Below are 17,186 nucleotides of genomic sequence, written 5' to 3' on the forward strand. Positions count from 1 at the left end.
TACATAAAAAATATCACAGAAAAACCACTTATCAGAGGAACATAATTAACATTGATGTAATACTACACAATAAGATACTAGAGGAAATAAAAAAATTGTACTCATCCAATATTTAAAGCTAAACTAAAGGCATTTCTAATAAAGCACTGTTTCTATTCTGTCAGAGAATTTCTGAACACGTAACAAAATTAATTGTAATAGGCACCTATTTTTAATTTGCCTACTATTCTGCTAATACTAAGTATTATTATAACTTATCTTTGACCTGTCCAATATCAATTGTACAATTTGTGCTGTATGATAAAACTGGACCAATAAAAAATCAAATCAAATCAAAAAGGCAACTGAAGGACTAGCTCACTTGAAACTTCCTTTAGTATTTTAGTTATGCACATGAAGTCTGGTTCTTTAGCACATGTCACATTATACAGTTCACAAGATCTTTACTGTTAGTTGTGAAATAGCTTTGGGTTGTATTCAGTAACAAGTGCACAAATATTGAGCAACTGGAAGTTACTTCTTTTGCTTCCTTCATAACTTTATAGCAAAATTAGAAGGTGCTTGATTCATTATTGTTGATATATAAACTATTTTTTTTTTTCAAATTTTTCTAAATATTTCAGTACTTCAATTTACATTTTAGGAATCAAAAGTTTCAGTTCACCTCAACGATATGGCTTTTCGGAGGAGGCTTTCTGCTTCATTCAACTGTCCTTCATCTCTGAGCATATTGGCCAAGTTGTTCATTGCCTGATCATATTCTTCATTTAACCTGAAAAAAAAAAAAGCATTTAGTTTTAATGCAGGGAAACAGTATAGTCTACAAAGTTGTTCATCACAAATATTATGTATTCTGTTTTGGACCTTAACACTAAAAAATATTACAAGTGGCTGAACATTACAAATTTATGAAATACACATAAAAGATTCTCTTTTCATTTATGTAAAAAAATTTTGATGGGGTGAGAGCAATATAAAAATTCACCTATTACTTCAAGTACAGAGGATTCCCATATAACTGTCAAATGAAATTAAAATAAAACACAGGAAGTTTTGAGCATGTTACCTGAGAGCCGTCCTGTAGCCAGCAATGGCTGAAAGTTTATGCCCAGCATCACCTGCCTTTTTGGCGATGTTGTAATGAATTTTGGCATTAAGGGGGCAGACATTAAGACCACTCTCAAAAAGAACCTCCTCTGTCTTCCACTGTGCACTCCTTCGAGTTGCACGGCTACCAAAGGCAATCAGCAGGTAAAGAAAACCTACCTGTACATAAATGAGAGTAAATAACAATGTAAGTAGCAGAGCACAAGCAAATGACTACTGTAATCAAAAAAAAATTGTGATACATGCAGGGGCACAGCAATAAAAGGGTGGTGGCAAAGGAAAATGACTGCAACTTGTTCTTAGTTGCTCATACACCGAGACAATGTCTAAGCTTATGCTTATTATGCGCTGTTTAGGTGTTCACCTAAAGCATCCTTGTACAGCACCTGCTTTCAAACACAGAGCTCCAATATACATTACACATAACAGCTGCAATGCCAATGCATAGGAGGCTCACACAGGCATTTTAATATTCTCCTCTGTGCTTACAACACTCATATCCATGACATTTATGTCCCTTGTATTGATTGATGATCTTTAACCTTCTTTTACCTAGCTAAATAAATTGACCATTTTTTACACATTAAATTTTGAAACATGTTATTAAAAAAAACACACACACACATTTTGGTTGTTGTTTCCTAACATGCTAGTGGCAAAGTTACCTGCTGGACAACTGTCCCAGCAGTGTGGATTCCTATACAATTGTTTCTTTGAAGAACTAGCTATAACCTAACTCTGACAGTGTGGATCCCATACACTTGTCCCTTCTAAGAACTAGCTATAACCTTACTATTGTTAACTTATCAATTACAGCCACCCATTAAAACTACCGTCCACCTAATATTACAGAAAAAACTAATACTAATAACAATAATGATGATGAGAGAAGTAATAAAAATACAAAGAGAGAGGTAGAGGAGGGAGGGAGAGAGATGGATGGAGGGAGGGAGAGAGAGGGAGGGAGGGGAGGGAGAGGGGGAAAGAGGGAGAGGGAGAGGGAGAGGGGGAGGGGGAGAGAGAGAGAGAGAGAGAGAGAGAGAGAGAGACAGAGACAGAGAGAGAGAGAGAGAGAGAGAATAGAAAGGAGAAAAATGTTGTCGTCATAATAAAATCATGTTGATGTTGTGTTGTTTTTATTTTTTTTACTTTTTTTTATTAGTAATCTGAGGTAATTTCACTGGTTAGGGTATGATACATCCAGTTTCCTTTTCACACTGGCTTTAGGAACCTTATAACCTGAAAGCTAGACGATGATGTACTGGAATACTTCACAACTGAATACCTGTATTACAGATGAGGGACTGAAGATCAAGTCTCTCTTTCGCACTTGACTTCAGATCAGATGATAACTCAGCTTTGGAAATGGGGTTGGGTTGTTTTGAGGGAGGAGATCAGACAGTGAGGTCATCGATCTCATCGGATTAGGGAAGGACAGGGAAGGAAGTCGGCTGTGCCCTTTCAAAGGAACCATCCCGGCATTTGCTTGGAGTGATTTAGGGAAATCACAGAAAACCTAAATCAGGATGGCCAGGTGCAGGATTGAACCGTCATCCTCCCAAATGCGAGTCCAGTGTGCTAACCATTGTGCCACCTCACTTGGTGCTTTGGAAATGAAGAGAAGCTAATGGTCTACTTCACCTAGATGCAGAACACACTGTCTGTGACAACACATTCAACTTCATATGTTGCCTTGCAAATCATGTCACATTGGTTCCTCCCAGAAACATATCTTCTGAGCTGCTCATATGATAAGTGCTCTTCCAGCATATTCTACTCCCCTGCAATGTCCCTAGACTTAAATTCTGTTAGTCTTTGTGTTGGCCTGTCCATTCTTCTCTTCCTTTTGAACTTCTAGTTTTCCCCAGTCATTTCTATTTGTTTTCCTTGCTATTTTATCTTTCTTAGGCTACACACTGTACTTCCCTTTCCAGTTCTCTGGGCATTTTCGTGGCAGGCTCCCACTTTCTTGCTTGGCTTCTCCCTTCACATGTGTATCCTGTCTGAGGCCGTAACTCGTTGCTGGAATCCACCATGTTGTTGTTTTCTGTCTACTCCATCACCTCTCTTTGCAATCTTTTGAAGTCTCCCCTCTTCCACCTCTTCGCCCTTCCCACCCTTTTCAACTTCTACTACCATCTACACCAGTTATGCTGCAACATGAAAAGTATGTATGCACATCTACATATCCAGAACAACAAGAAGTATCCCAAAGATAAGCAATTAATCACTTTTCTTTTATGTTTTTCCCACACTGTTACTTCATATTTACTGTGTGTCACGGCCTGTCCTTGCTATATTTATTTTTATTATTCACAAGGTGGACATAAAAATGCAATAACCTGTACATTCTTGGTGGAATCACACCATTAAATTCCTTTTGTATTAAATACATTAGCAGGTGGTACATGTACATTTATTTAACAGGTTGAGAAAGAATTCTTAGTATGTATTAGTAATAATGTGGGGTAGGAGTGGGGGGGCCGGGGGAGGGGGGGGGGGAGCTAGAGCTATATTCTGGTTAAAAACAATTTCACCACACTTCTTATACTGCAATGGCAATGTACCAGGGCACTTAGTTTCAAGTGGCTAGTGCGAAGATGAAACAATGGAAACTCCAGGTAGGAATATCAACAATGTAGGACAAGATAGATTGCTACTTACCATAAAGAAGACATTTCAAGTTGTAGACAGGCACAGTTAAAAGAAACTTACATAAAGCTTTTGGCCACAGCCTTCACTGGAAAAAGAGAAAAAAAAAAAAAAACCACACACACACACACACACACACACACACACAAAAGTAAGCACACCCTCCGGCCTAAGATGCTGGAGTTGGCAGTTTGTGTGTGTGTGTGTGTGTGTGTGTGTGTGTGTGTGTGTGAGGTGTGCTTGCTTGTATTTGTGTGTATGAACGTTGTGAGTGTTTCTCTCTTTACTGACGAATGCTGTGGCCAAAAGCTACATGTGAGTGCCGTTTAAACGTACCTGTCTGCAACTTACTCTGAAGATAATTTTAAGTAGCCAATGAGATGTGCAGAAATAGATTTAATGTTCTCCAATATTTCAGATGAAATGCTGCATTTCTTCAACTTGCTGCCACAATATTTTGGCACATAGTCTTCTGGCCGTTGTCAGGTGAATATACACAAAAATGCACTGAGCTCCCATATTTAAGACCCTGCTGGCAAATGCATGGTGTATTGAGCTGGTATTGTGCATGTGCTGCTTGAGTGAATGCGTTTCTGCTCCAAGTCTGTGCACTGTGGTGTGCGCCCTCTGTGGTGAAATTGGGTCAATCTTTGCAGTCTGCCTTGTTGTAGCCTTGTTGTCGCCTATGTCACACTATCAATGGAAAGCAATGATTTGTTGGTCAGTTTTGATGTAGTTTTGCTTTTTACAAATGTGCCTCTGATGAACTTAATACATCTCATCAGCAGTAGGTTTGGGGTTGACATTACAGTGTTGTTCGAGCACACTCTACCCTCAGCATACTTTTTATTTAACAATGATGTTTTTTGATCAATTGGATGATGTCGCCATGGGGAATCCTTTGTCTTCCCTGGTGGCCATCCTTTTATGGAAGATTTTGGGGAGCAAACATCCCTCCAGTATACGTTGATGACACTTTTATAGCTTGGCCTCACGATTTGGACATTCTCCCAGAGTTCCTTCAACACCTGAACTCAACGCATGAAAACATAAAATGTACTATGGAGATTGAGAAAGATGGTTGGTTGCTTGCTGCTTTTACATCTCTTGGTGTGACATAATACCTATGGTACAGCACTGCATCAGCATGGCAAAATCGCAGGAGTAGTGTTTGTCTACATCACTCGCTATGCATGCTCATGTGGCATCATGCAGCTGGCACTTCACTCACTCGGTATCACACAACGCTTGACAGGTAACAGCCAAGTGGCCTTGCCATATGGGTAAGGAAACACAGGATCTACCAATACAGCTCTGACACAAATAGTAGCCTTAAAGGAGCTGGCAAGCATTCAAATGCATTCAGAATTATAATTTCTTTTTAGTGGTTGATTTTCCATGTTTTCTTTGGAGGAGGTGTGTTTTGTATACCTGAGATTCACCAAATATTACCACACTATAATGAAAATTAAAGTGATAACCAAATATTGAATGTTATTGAAGATTATTGTTTCAGTTATGGAACTATATATTTCTGTGAAATAATACTTGATAAATTAATGCTCAGTTTCAGTCAGCTGCTAAAATTGCGCTGACATTTAGACTTTTTTTGAACAGGGCAAATTAAAAGAATTTACATTGAGGGGTGTGACAACAGATTATAATTATCAGCTTAGTTTATAATTACCAAAAATCTTAAATCTGGCTACACTATAGGCTTTCATGAGTAAACTGAGTAAGTGAGCAACCAGGACTCATTGCATTTGATAATATGAACAGAAAATCATTCAAACAAATTTATTCACCTGTGAATTATCTGTAAATTAAATAATGAATAACATACAATGCCACCATATTTTCTTTGTTTACTTCTTGCACAGAATTAGTATTTGTTCCCTTGGCTCAATGCAATTTCTGTTTGATAAATAAACTTATTAATGGTTTGTCTAGAAATGCGCCTTTGTGGTTCAGTGGTCAAGTTCCACACTACAAAACTTAGGCTTACATTTCAAACCCCAGCTATCCAATTATTTTCTCTGTTCTTATCAATTCTTTCACCTACAACAATGACAATAATGCCAAGTCAAGTTGCCACGTATTTTGGAGTACATGTTTAAACGTAGACTCCCCTCTAACTGGATGTGTGCTCCCTGCCGCCGTTGGATAAGCAGCTGCAGCAGCAAGTCGTATACTCCTAGCTCACTCATTTGTTACATAGTTTAATTCTTAATTTCTTTTCGTGTTTTTGGTACTTGCATTGTTTAATTCATAAATTTCGGGCGTATTATAGTATTTGAGAGTTGTAGCATCGCATTTTAGTACCTGAATAATGTAAAATCGCGTAGTCTCCTTCCGCCGCCGAGCAGTGTGTCAGCAGTGCGCAAGTAGCAGCATTACTGCATTTACTAGGCAATCTTGTATTTTAATAACCGTTTAAATTTTGTGTCAATTTGTTTGCGCTCTCTGTAGATTAGTTCAGACATTCTTTGCACAACAGTTTTTAGCATGGATACGGACTGCAACTGCTGTGTTCGGATGCAGGCTGAGTTGGCATCCCTTCATTCCCAGCTTCAGGCAGTGTTGGCTTCGGTCACACAGCTTCAGGCTGTTGCCAATGGGCATCACTGTGGGGGTCCGGATGGAGGGCTGAACGGAAGGCCTCTCCAGTTTGTCTGACAAACCGGTTTCAGGCTCTGTCTCAGGCTGATACTGATCTTCGGCCTGACATGGCTGCTTGTCCTGTTCCAGAGGTTGCCCCTCAGTCTGCAAGATCTGGGCGGTCGCAGAGGGTGGGCTTACTAGTAGTTGGGAGCTGGAGGGCTGAACGGAAGGCCTCTCCAGTTTGTCTGACAAACCGGTTTCAGGCTCTGTCTCAGGCTGATACTGATCTTCGGCCTGACATGGCTGCTTGTCCTGTTCCAGAGGTTGCCCCTCAGTCTGCAAGATCTGGGCGGTCGCAGAGGGTGGGCTTACTAGTAGTTGGGAGCTCCAGAGTCAGGTGCGTAATCGGGCCCCTTAGGGATATGGCAGCAAGAGAGGGGAAGAAAACCAATGTGCACTCCATGTGCATACCGGGGGGAGTCATTCCAGATGTGGAAAGGGTCCTTCCGGATGACACGAAGGGTACAGGGTGCACCCATCTGCAGGTGGTCGCTCATGTCGGCACCAATGATGTGTGTCGCTATGGATCAGAGGAAATCCTCTCTGGCTTCCGGCGGCTTTCTGATTTAGTGAAGACTGCCAGTCTCACTAGCAGGATGAAAGCAGAGCTCACCATCTGCAGCATCGTCGACAGGACTGACTGTGGACCTTTGGTACAGAGCCGAGTGGAGGGTCTGAATCAGAGGCTGAGACGGTTCTGCGACCATGTGGGCTGCAGATTCCTCGACTTGCGCCATAGGGTGGTTGGGTTTCGGGTTCCGCTGGATAGGTCAGGAGTCCACTACACGCAACAAGTGGCTACACGGGTAGCAGGGGTTGTGTGGCGTGGGCTGGGTGGTTTTTTAGGTTAGATGGCCTTGGGCAAGTACAGAAAGGGCAACAGCCTCAACAGGTGTGGGGCAAAATCAGGACATGTGGGGACCAAGCAGCAATCGGTATTGTAATTGTAAACTGCCGAAGCTGTGTTGATAAAGTACCGGAACTTCAAGCGCTGATAGAAAGCACCGAAGCTGAAATCATTATAGGTACAGAAAGCTGGCTGAAGCCACAGATAAATTCTGCCGAAATTTTTACAAAGGTACAGACGGTGTTTAGAAAGGATAGATTGCATGCAACCGGTGGTGGAGTGTTCGTTGCTGTTAGTAGTAGTTTATCCTGTAGTGAAGTAGAAGTGGATAGTTCCTGTGAATTATTATGGGTGGAGGTTACACTCAACAACCGAGCTAGGTTAATAATTGGCTCCTTTTACCGACCTCCCGACTCAGCAGCATTAGTGGCAGAACAACTGAGAGAAAATTTGGAATACATTTCACATAAATTTTCTCAGCATGTTATAGTCTTAGGTGGAGATTTCAATTTACTAGATATAGACTGGGACACTCAGATGTTTAGGAAGGGTGGTAGGGACAGAGCATCGAGTGACATTATACTGAGTGCACTATCCGAAAATTACCTCGAGCAATTAAACAGAGAACCGACTCGTGGAGATAACATCTTGGACCTACTGATAACAAACAGACCTGAACTTTTCGACTCTGTATGTGCAGAACAGGGAATCAGTGATCATAAGGCCATTGCAGCATCCCTGAATATGGAAGTTAATAGGAAAATAAAAAAAAGGGAGGAAGGTTTATCTGTTTAGCAAGAGTAATAGAAGGCAGATTTCAGACTACCTAACAGATCAAAACGAAAATTTCTGTTCCGACACTGACAATGTTGAGTGTTTATGGAAAAAGTTTAAGGCAATCGTAAAATGTGTTTTAGACAGGTACGTGCCGAGTAAAACTGTGAGGGACGGGAAAAACCCACCGTGGTACAACAACAAAGTTAGGAAACTACTGCGAAAGCAAAGAGAGCTTCACTCCAAGTTTAAACGCAGCCAAAACCTCTCAGACAAACAGAAGCTAAACGATGTCAAAGTTAGCATAAGGAGGGTTATGCGTGAAGTGTTCAGTGAATTCGAAAGTAAAATTCTATGTACCGACTTGACAGAAAATCCTAGGAAGTTCTGGTCTTACGTTAAATCAGTAAGTGGCTCGAAACAGCATATCCAGACACTCCAGGATGATGAAGGCATTGAAACAGAGGATGACATGCATAAAGCTGAAATACTAAACACCTTTTTCTAAAGCTGTTTCACAGAGGAAGACCGCACTGCAGTTCCTTCTCTAAATCCTCGCACAAACGAAAAAATGGCTGACATCGAAATAAGTGTCCAAGGAATAGAAAAGCAACTGGAATCACTCAACAGAGGAAAGTCCACTGGACCTGACGGGATACCAATTCAATTCTACACAGAGTACGCGAAAGAACTTGACCCCCTTCTAACAGCCGTGTACCGCAAGTCTCTACAGGACTGGAAGGTTCCAAATGACTGGAAAAGAGCACAGGTAGTCCCAGTCTTCAAGAAGGGTCGTCGAGCAGATGCGCAAAACTATAGACCTATATCTCTGATGTCGATCTGTTGTAGAATTTTAGAACATGTTTTTTGCTCGAGTATCATGTTGTTTTTGGAAACCCAGAATCTACTATGTAGGAATCAACATGGATTCCGGAAACAGCGATCGTGTGAGACCCAACTTGCTTTATTTGTTCATGAGACCCAGAAAATATTAGATACAGGCTCCCAGGTAGATGCTATTTTTCTTGACTTCCGGAAGGCGTTCGATACAGTTCCGCACTGTTGCCTGATAAACAAAGTAAGAGCCTACGGAATATCAGACCAGCTGTGTGGCTGGATTGAAGAGTTTTTAGCAAACAGAACACAGAATGTTGTTATCAATGGAGAGACGTCTACAGACGTTAAAGTAACCTCTGGCGTGCCACAGGGGAGTGTTATGGGACCATTGCTTTTCACAATATATATAAATGACCTAGTAGATAGGGTCGGAAGTTCCATGCGGCTTTTTGCGGATGATGCTGTAGAATACAGAGAAGTTGCAGCATTAGAAAATTGTAGCGAAATGCAGGAAGATCTGCAGCGGATAGGCACTTGGTGCAGGGAGTGGCAACTGACCCTTAACATAGACAAATGTAATGTATTGCGAATACATAGAAAGAAGTATCCTTTATTGTATGATTATATGATAGCGGAACAAACACTGGTAGCAGTTACTTCTGTAAAATATCTGGGAGTATGCGTGCGGAACAATTTGAAGTGGAATGATCATATAAAATTAATTGTTGGTAACGCGGGTACCAGGTTGAGATTCATTGGGAGAGTCCTTACAAAATGTAGTCCATCAACAAAGGAGGTGGCTTACAAAACACTCGTTCGACCTATACTTGAGTATTGCTCATCAGTGTGGGATCCGTACCAGATCGAGTCGACAGAGGAGATAGAGAAGATCCAAAGAAGAGCGGCGCGTTTCGTCACAGGGTTATTTGGTAACCGTGATAGCGTTACGGAGATGTTTAGCAAACTCAAGTGGCAGACTCTGCAAGAGAGGCGCTCTGCATCGCGGTGTAGCTTGCTCACCAGGTTTCGAGAGGGTGCGTTTCTGGGTGAGGTATCGAATATATTGCTTCCCCCTACTTATACCTCCCGAGGAGATCACGAATGTAAAATTAGAGAGATTAGAGCACGCACGGAGGCTTTCAGACAGTTGTTCTTCCCGCGAACCATACGCGACTGGAACAGGAAAGGGAGGTAATGACAGTGGCACGTAAAGTGCCCTCCGCCACACACCGTTGGGTGGCTTGCGGAGTATAAATGTAGATGTAGAATGTAGATGTAGATGTATAAGTCTGTTCAGAGGTGTTGGTCGATTGGTTGGTTGATTTGGGAGCAGGGGACCAACCAGCAAGATCATCGGTCCCATTGGATTAGGTAAGGATGGGGAAGGAAGTCAGCCATGCCCATTCAAAGGAACCATCCCAGCATTTGCCTGGAAATCATGGAAAACCTAAATCTGGATGGCCGGATATGGGTTTGAACCATTGTCCTCCTGAATGAGAGTCCCGTGTGGTAACCACTGCACCACCTCACTCAGTTTCAGAGGTGTGAGGAAGTCAAGAACACACAACTATGCCTAGTAAAGTGCTGCAGTGCTGTAACCATCCTTCAAGTTGAGCACAGATTTACTTGATTTAAATGAAATATAAAAATGCTATATGTGGATGGCCTATAATGTACCAGGGCTATAATGCACTAGGCAGCCACAATGCTTAACACCCAATTTAGTCACCCATCTGACGGTCAGTCATGAATGATCAGCCAAGCGAGATGTACATAGAATACGTTATGCTTTTCCTCATAACAAACACACTTTACTATAACTATAAAAATTATTTTTCCATCATTTTATGTACTTTATGCACTGTGGATTATAAGTTCACTTGAGAAATGTTGGAGCTACGGAAAATATAGTAACTCGTCTATAGGAGGAGGAATTCTGCCTTATGCAAGACACCTTTTCAGTTTCGTTTTACCTAGACATGTTTCAGCACTTTTTTGTGGTATCTACAGCGGATTGTTTGGTCCCATAGAAATTTACCATCTTCAGTGAGTTGCTTTATTTTCTTACTTAAATGAAGCTATTGGTTGGTTATGGTGGTACCTAGTCTGCTACACAATCTACAACTTGTCATAGCTATGATGTCGTAATGTTTTCTCTTATGTTTTGGTGAGGTGAATACGCTGATTTCTGTCTCACCTCACCATAACATACGAGTAAACACTACAACATCAAAGCCATGACAAGCTGTAGATTGTGTAGCAGACCAGCTACCAACATAAACACAGAATAGCTTCATGTAAGTAAGAAAATAGAACAACCCACTGAAGATAGCACAAAAAGTGCTGAAATATGTCCAGGTAAACGAAACTGAAAAGGTGTCTCGCAAAAGGCAGAATTCCTTGTCCTATTTTCATAGCAAGCACAGACATATGAAGAACTGCAACACCACAAGATGATAACTCATCTATTTTTATGCAATCAATTTTGCATGAAAATCTCATCAGTAAAAATTTATGAATATTGGAGGAAACCCCATATCAAGCAACGGAGTACCAATGCCTTGTGTCATTGTCAGAGATGACGCATTTTGTGTATCTGAAATTTAATGCGTCCTTACACTCTGGCAAGTACATGGAGAAGGGAGACTTTTTCATTGCCCAATGGATGTTTGAGAAGAAATTGCAACTGCCATAATAAATGTATGCTGTGTTTTACAAAATAATGTGCCCAAAGGAGATGGAAATTCCCCCAGGTCCTACAAGATGTTGAAAGTTATCATGAAATTTGTTTCAGGATGCAAAAAAGGTCTGGCTGCTTCAACAAGGGAACGGAGACTCCTCTCCATGAAATCATAGTGGCCCAGCGCACAGGTTACAATGCACATATATGTTTAGTTAGCTGCCACAGATGGCCTGCTTAGTGCTTTACAGCACTTATACTACAGACTCAGCCCCATTCAACTGTCTCTGCAGTGCCAAAATGTCTCCCCCTCCTTCTGCTAATATGGTGCAAAAACTCTACATAAGCAGCCAACAATGAGAATGCAGCCAACAAAAGCTCTAAATCTTCAATGCCTTTCATACACTGCTAACACCATCAGATAAGCATGTCTCCTTAATACAATGACACAATTCATTGTAGAGTGAATGATGCAAGAACTCACTGGTTCCTAATGATTATTATCACCAGAATTTTAATTAAAGTCTCCTAAGATACTTATGGAATGCTGCTGGATGTCCAAAGTCATCCAAAGTGTTTTAGGATTAATTCTGACTAACCTTGCTGTTTGAATATGGAAAAGAGAAGATTTTCCTTGGAATGTAATTTGAGAAGTGAAGTTAAAGTTGAATCACAATAAATTATTAGCCACAAACTGCAGTGGAATCGATAATTTCTCAGTTTTTGCTGAAGAAGATTGTGAGCTGAAAGTCATACATTGAATTCATGACTGAAGATGAATTCAGGAATGCATTGCATGTGTAGAACATATTTTCTTTAGTGTACAATGGGAAATCTCCATAAATCAAATAGGTTTAGGAGGAAATCAAACAATGGAAAATCCAGGATAGACTATGACAATATTAAGAAAATGACAGATTGCTACTCACTGTGCAGCAGAGATGCTGAGTTGCAGATAGGCACAACAGAAGGATTGTCAAACGAGTGGTTTGACAGTCTTTCTGTTGCTTTCTGTTGTATCTATCTACAACTCAGCATCTACACTGTATGGTGAGTAGCACTATATCCTTTTCATAACATTGTCATATTCTAGCCTGGATTTTCCATTGTTTGTTGAAGTCGAAGCCATTTAGATGTTGTTCATGCTGCTGGAGGGAGGTGGGGGGGGGGGTGCACACAGAGCATTTGTAAAACACAGCTAAAGCTAAGACTTTAAGATTTTGAGAGTATTTTGTGATTCATCCATTTGTTTGAGGTATGTTTTCATCAACAAATATGAAGTTTTGAAATCAGGTCATTCCTTTTGAAACACTCTGTATTAGTGGAAAATCTACCATCAGAGGTACATACAGTAGCTTGTCATGAGTTTAAGAAATATTTTAAAGACATGAATGAAAATTTTAAATCAGTACACAGTGAAATTTTGAACATGAATGAGAGAGTAGAATTAATTAAGTGTCTATAACAATCCATTACTAGTGGTTAAGAAGGCTGCAGGCAGGATCCACCTTGTGTTGGATGCAAACAAACAAAATAGGCACACAGAAATGGAATGTGATAGACCTGTTGGTATCGATGAATTATTGAAATGATTTGAACAGCAAGATAGTTTAGCTTGATGGAATTGATGGTTGGCTATTGGCACGTAAAATTAAATGAGGACTCTAAACTATATACAGTGCTTTTATACAATGGAAAATGTTATCAGTTTAGGATATTACCTTTTTGATTGAATAGTTCTGTTTCAGTATTTATTAGAGCCCTTGATCAAGCTCTTGGGAAACAATTATTGTAAGAATTTTCAATTTATGTAGATGATATTTTATTGGTAATCAAGACATGGGAACTGTCTTTGATATCTCTTTTCTTCTTAGATTTCAAGAAATCCATGCTTAATTTCCTTTCTTTAATCTCCTTTAGGAGGTCCAGTTATATCTTTTCTTCTTTCCATAAGCAGTAGTCTTCATTGTGGAACCCTTCTTATTTCTGCTTAGTTTCAACTTGTTTTCACAGGATTGATGAGATTGATCTGCATGCATGAGACATGAGATGATGACAATACAACAAATATTCAAGTGTAGAGATGTTCCCAGGTATCAAAAATTTTTGGTGGCGATAGCCATGCATGAAGCAACAGCTGCATTGAAGAAGATGCACTACACTTGTTCAAACAGCAGATGCATGGGCACAATAAAACAAGATTGATTTCTTAAAGATAAGAGTGTGCCAAGGGCAAATCGAATTCATAACCAGGAAAACTGGATATTATTGATGCATGACAACATATTACAAGTATGTATGGATATGAATAGTAGCAAATTGGTGTAATGTAAGTACTGATATAAATTTTTCTATGAATATAGATTAATTAAGAACTCAAGATAATTTTATCTCACAGATACTAATGAGTAATGTTGCCGAGTTAATTACATGCATAAAATAGTGAAAAGTGAGGAAAATATTAAGAAATAAGGAACAAAGTCTGACTGAATGTAAGTGCATGAGTCGTGGTAGGTAATGCAAAAGTGGATATGAAACTTTCAACTTTAAGTAAACTGATAGGCCTGGGAATTATTGTATAAAATGTTATAAGTATGAGGATTTGCTAAATGGAAGTAATTAGAGTATAAAGAAATGTTAAGCTATAAGCTGAAGAGTAACACAGGTTGACATCTCAGTACAGTCAAATATTAAGTGAAGAAATCCCTTCAAACTGATGTAAGGAGAGAAGTAGAAAATAAGCTGGTAGAGGCTGTGTGACTGGTTTGTACTTAGCTTAGGAGAAGGTAGAAATGGGAGACGGATGGACAGATACATGAGAGACTGAGGTATGCTGTGGTTCAGGGAATGGTGGTAGTATATATTTGTAGAGAATTTAAATGGGGCATTTTCACATGAGGTTGAGCAGTATCTACCCACAGAAGGCAATGAGCAGTTCTTTTATTAAACAATTTACACAGTTACAGTGGCAAATGATCATGTCAAGGAAGAGGTTTCTTAACTAGCTCAGATAGAGTTTTTTCCTAATCACAATGTAAGGGGACCTTTAAAATCTCCATGCATATTAACATAAAGGTATTTGAAATTTTGATGTGTACTCGTAAGGAACGATGTACCATCAGCATAAGACTTCTCTAGAAAAGGCAGACATAATAAAAATTTGTATAGGCGAACTGAGAAGTAAATGAGTTAAATTTTAAATAAGTTAATGCAAACTGATCTCTTTATTGAGAAACAGACTAAGGAAACAAACAATACCCACCTACAGAAAAAAGTAGTAAGTATTTTAAAAGAAATAAGAGTATATGCATTGTAAAAAAAGGTGTGACATGGTATAAAGTTTAAATATAACACGACACTTATAGTGAACAGAGCACGTTCTACAAATTTTGTTAAACATGAGCTGGAATAATAGTCACTGATGATATATATAAGTGATGTACCTGTTTAGGAAATGAAAGTATTGATGCATATGAAAAGCAATTACGCACATCTTTAGCTCGATTGTGGGGTGTGTAATGCAACAGAATGTTTCATCAAATGCCCTGGCCCACTATCACACCAGCTTAAGATGATTGTGATAGTAGATATTTGTTAAGTTGTGTATAAGAAAGGAGCAAATACTGTGCATCTCTGGCTGTGTCTGTACAGAGGGTGCATGCACAGTAACAAGTGCAGCGGCAAGCACATAAGTGATGCACTGTGTTCACTTGCTGTCCGAGGCCGTAAGTATGCATTGGCACTTGGTGTCATGGACAACTCAGAGTAAGAGGGCTGCCGAAATTGTCAGTGGGGACCCAAAACAAATTAATCTCTTTTATGTTATAAATAACTTTGATGTATGGCCTAAGAGTCAGATGTTACGTATAAGGATGTGTTAATGTTATCTTGAGTTACTTTCACTGGGACGTGTCATTATGTGACTCAAAAATTTTACATATAGAGAAAAGGAAATGAGAGTTTGGGGTTTATTTAGTAGCTCAAAGTAGTCATTATGCTCTAAAATTTCAGCAAGATTTATAACAGGTAACTGACAGATCCGACATGGTGAAAATGTACCAAGTGCAGCAGCAGTTGAAGTGCACCACTGCAAACCTGTCTTCTTTGTTGTGGGTTGGCAGGAGAGCCAACACCGGGTACTAGAGGAAGCCGAAAGGCACGCGTTTTAGTTCACGCAGGCTGGCGTGAGGTCTGGAACAGGACAAGGAATTTAGACTTCAGAAAAACGGACTTAGCATGTGGAATACTTAACTTTAATCCATTAATGATGAGCGTCGCTCTTGACTGTATATGACTCAGTATCAATAGTAACTGGTAATGGCGCCTTGCTGGGTCGTAGCAAATGACGTAGCTGAAGGCTATGTTAACTATCGTCTCGGCAAATGAGAGAGTATTTTGTCAGTGAACCATCGCTAGCAAAGTCGGTTGTACAACTGGGGCGAGTGCTAGGAAGTCTCTCTAGACCTGCCGTGTGGCGGCGCTCGGTCTGCAATCGCTGATAGTGGTGACACGCGGGTCCGACGTATACTACCGGACAACGGCCGATTTAAAGGCTACCACCTAGCAAGTGTGGTGTCTGGTGGTGACACCACATTCTTCACCATGCAAACTCTCACCACAGATGGCACACACCACAGCACATGGACTTGCAGCAGAAATGCATATGCCTATGCAGCATTTTTGCAACACCAACTGGATACACCACACATGTGCTGCCTGGGTCTTAAATACAAAAGCTCAGTGCATTTTTGTCTGTATTCACCTGAAGATGGCCATAAGTCTCTGTGCCAAAATATCATGGCAGCAAGTTGCATACGTCCAGCAGTTCACTCAAAATTTTATGAAACAATCTGTACACCAGAAAGTTTTAAATTTCACAATAGATAAAATGTTTCTAGTGTCAAAATTGTGAGGGCACAAAGTAACAATACCTTGCACAGCCCAAAGAAGTGGATAATTTGGGCATGAGAAGAAACTTGAACTCCTTGCTGAAAACACGTGGCCTGCCTGATTTTCTCCAGTTGGCTATTCAATACAAGGTATCAAGTTATTACATTTTCTGTGACACCTCACAGAAACCCTATAGATGTTATTCTGTACAACAAGCATTTAACATTTACTTTATCAAAATACAATGAGTGGGAACAGAAGTAACCAACGGGTTTTAAGTACTAAATGTATGTTTTTATTTAAGCAATGGTGGCTAAACATAAACCTTTGTACTCACTAGAAGGTAGAATAAGAAGAGAACTCTATATTCATGTTATCATAATAAAGGTTTGACAACAAAACTGGATTTTTTCCATACTTTTCTGAAACTTATGAAAGTCGCAGAGACAAATAAATTTTAGTTTATATGAGGCTTGTTCAAAAAATGCCTGAACTTTGTCCACAATTTTTTTCATTGCTTACCTTTCACTTATTTTATATGATCTCCTTCGAAATACTCTCCTCCACAACTAATACACCACTCCCAACACCATTTCCCCTTCCAGAAGCAGTCTTGGTACACCTCTTGCTGGATCAGGTGAAGTGCCACCAACAAATTTTCTATTATCTTGTCTATTGTTATAAATCTCTGCCCTTTTAAAGGGGCTTTCAACTTTGGAAATAAAAAAAAGTTTGCAG

General features: G+C 39.9%; 1 protein-coding gene across 2 annotated transcripts in view; it reads right to left on the reverse strand.

Moving 5' to 3' along the window:
* Nucleotides 1-17,186, reverse strand: part of LOC124776381 (protein O-mannosyl-transferase TMTC4-like) — a 138,922-nt gene that overhangs the window by 54,013 nt on the left and 67,723 nt on the right. For both annotated transcript variants that reach the window (XM_047251347.1, XM_047251346.1), the window contains 2 exons: nucleotides 1,067-1,266; nucleotides 665-772 (listed from right to left, as the gene is read on the reverse strand). In XM_047251347.1, coding sequence (XP_047107303.1) covers nucleotides 665-772; nucleotides 1,067-1,266 — 308 coding nt within the window. The remainder of the gene's footprint in view (nucleotides 1-664; nucleotides 773-1,066; nucleotides 1,267-17,186) is intronic.

The sequence above is a fragment of the Schistocerca piceifrons genome, chromosome 2 (genome assembly GCF_021461385.2).
Source record: "Schistocerca piceifrons isolate TAMUIC-IGC-003096 chromosome 2, iqSchPice1.1, whole genome shotgun sequence".
NCBI lineage: Eukaryota > Metazoa > Arthropoda > Insecta > Orthoptera > Acrididae > Schistocerca > Schistocerca piceifrons.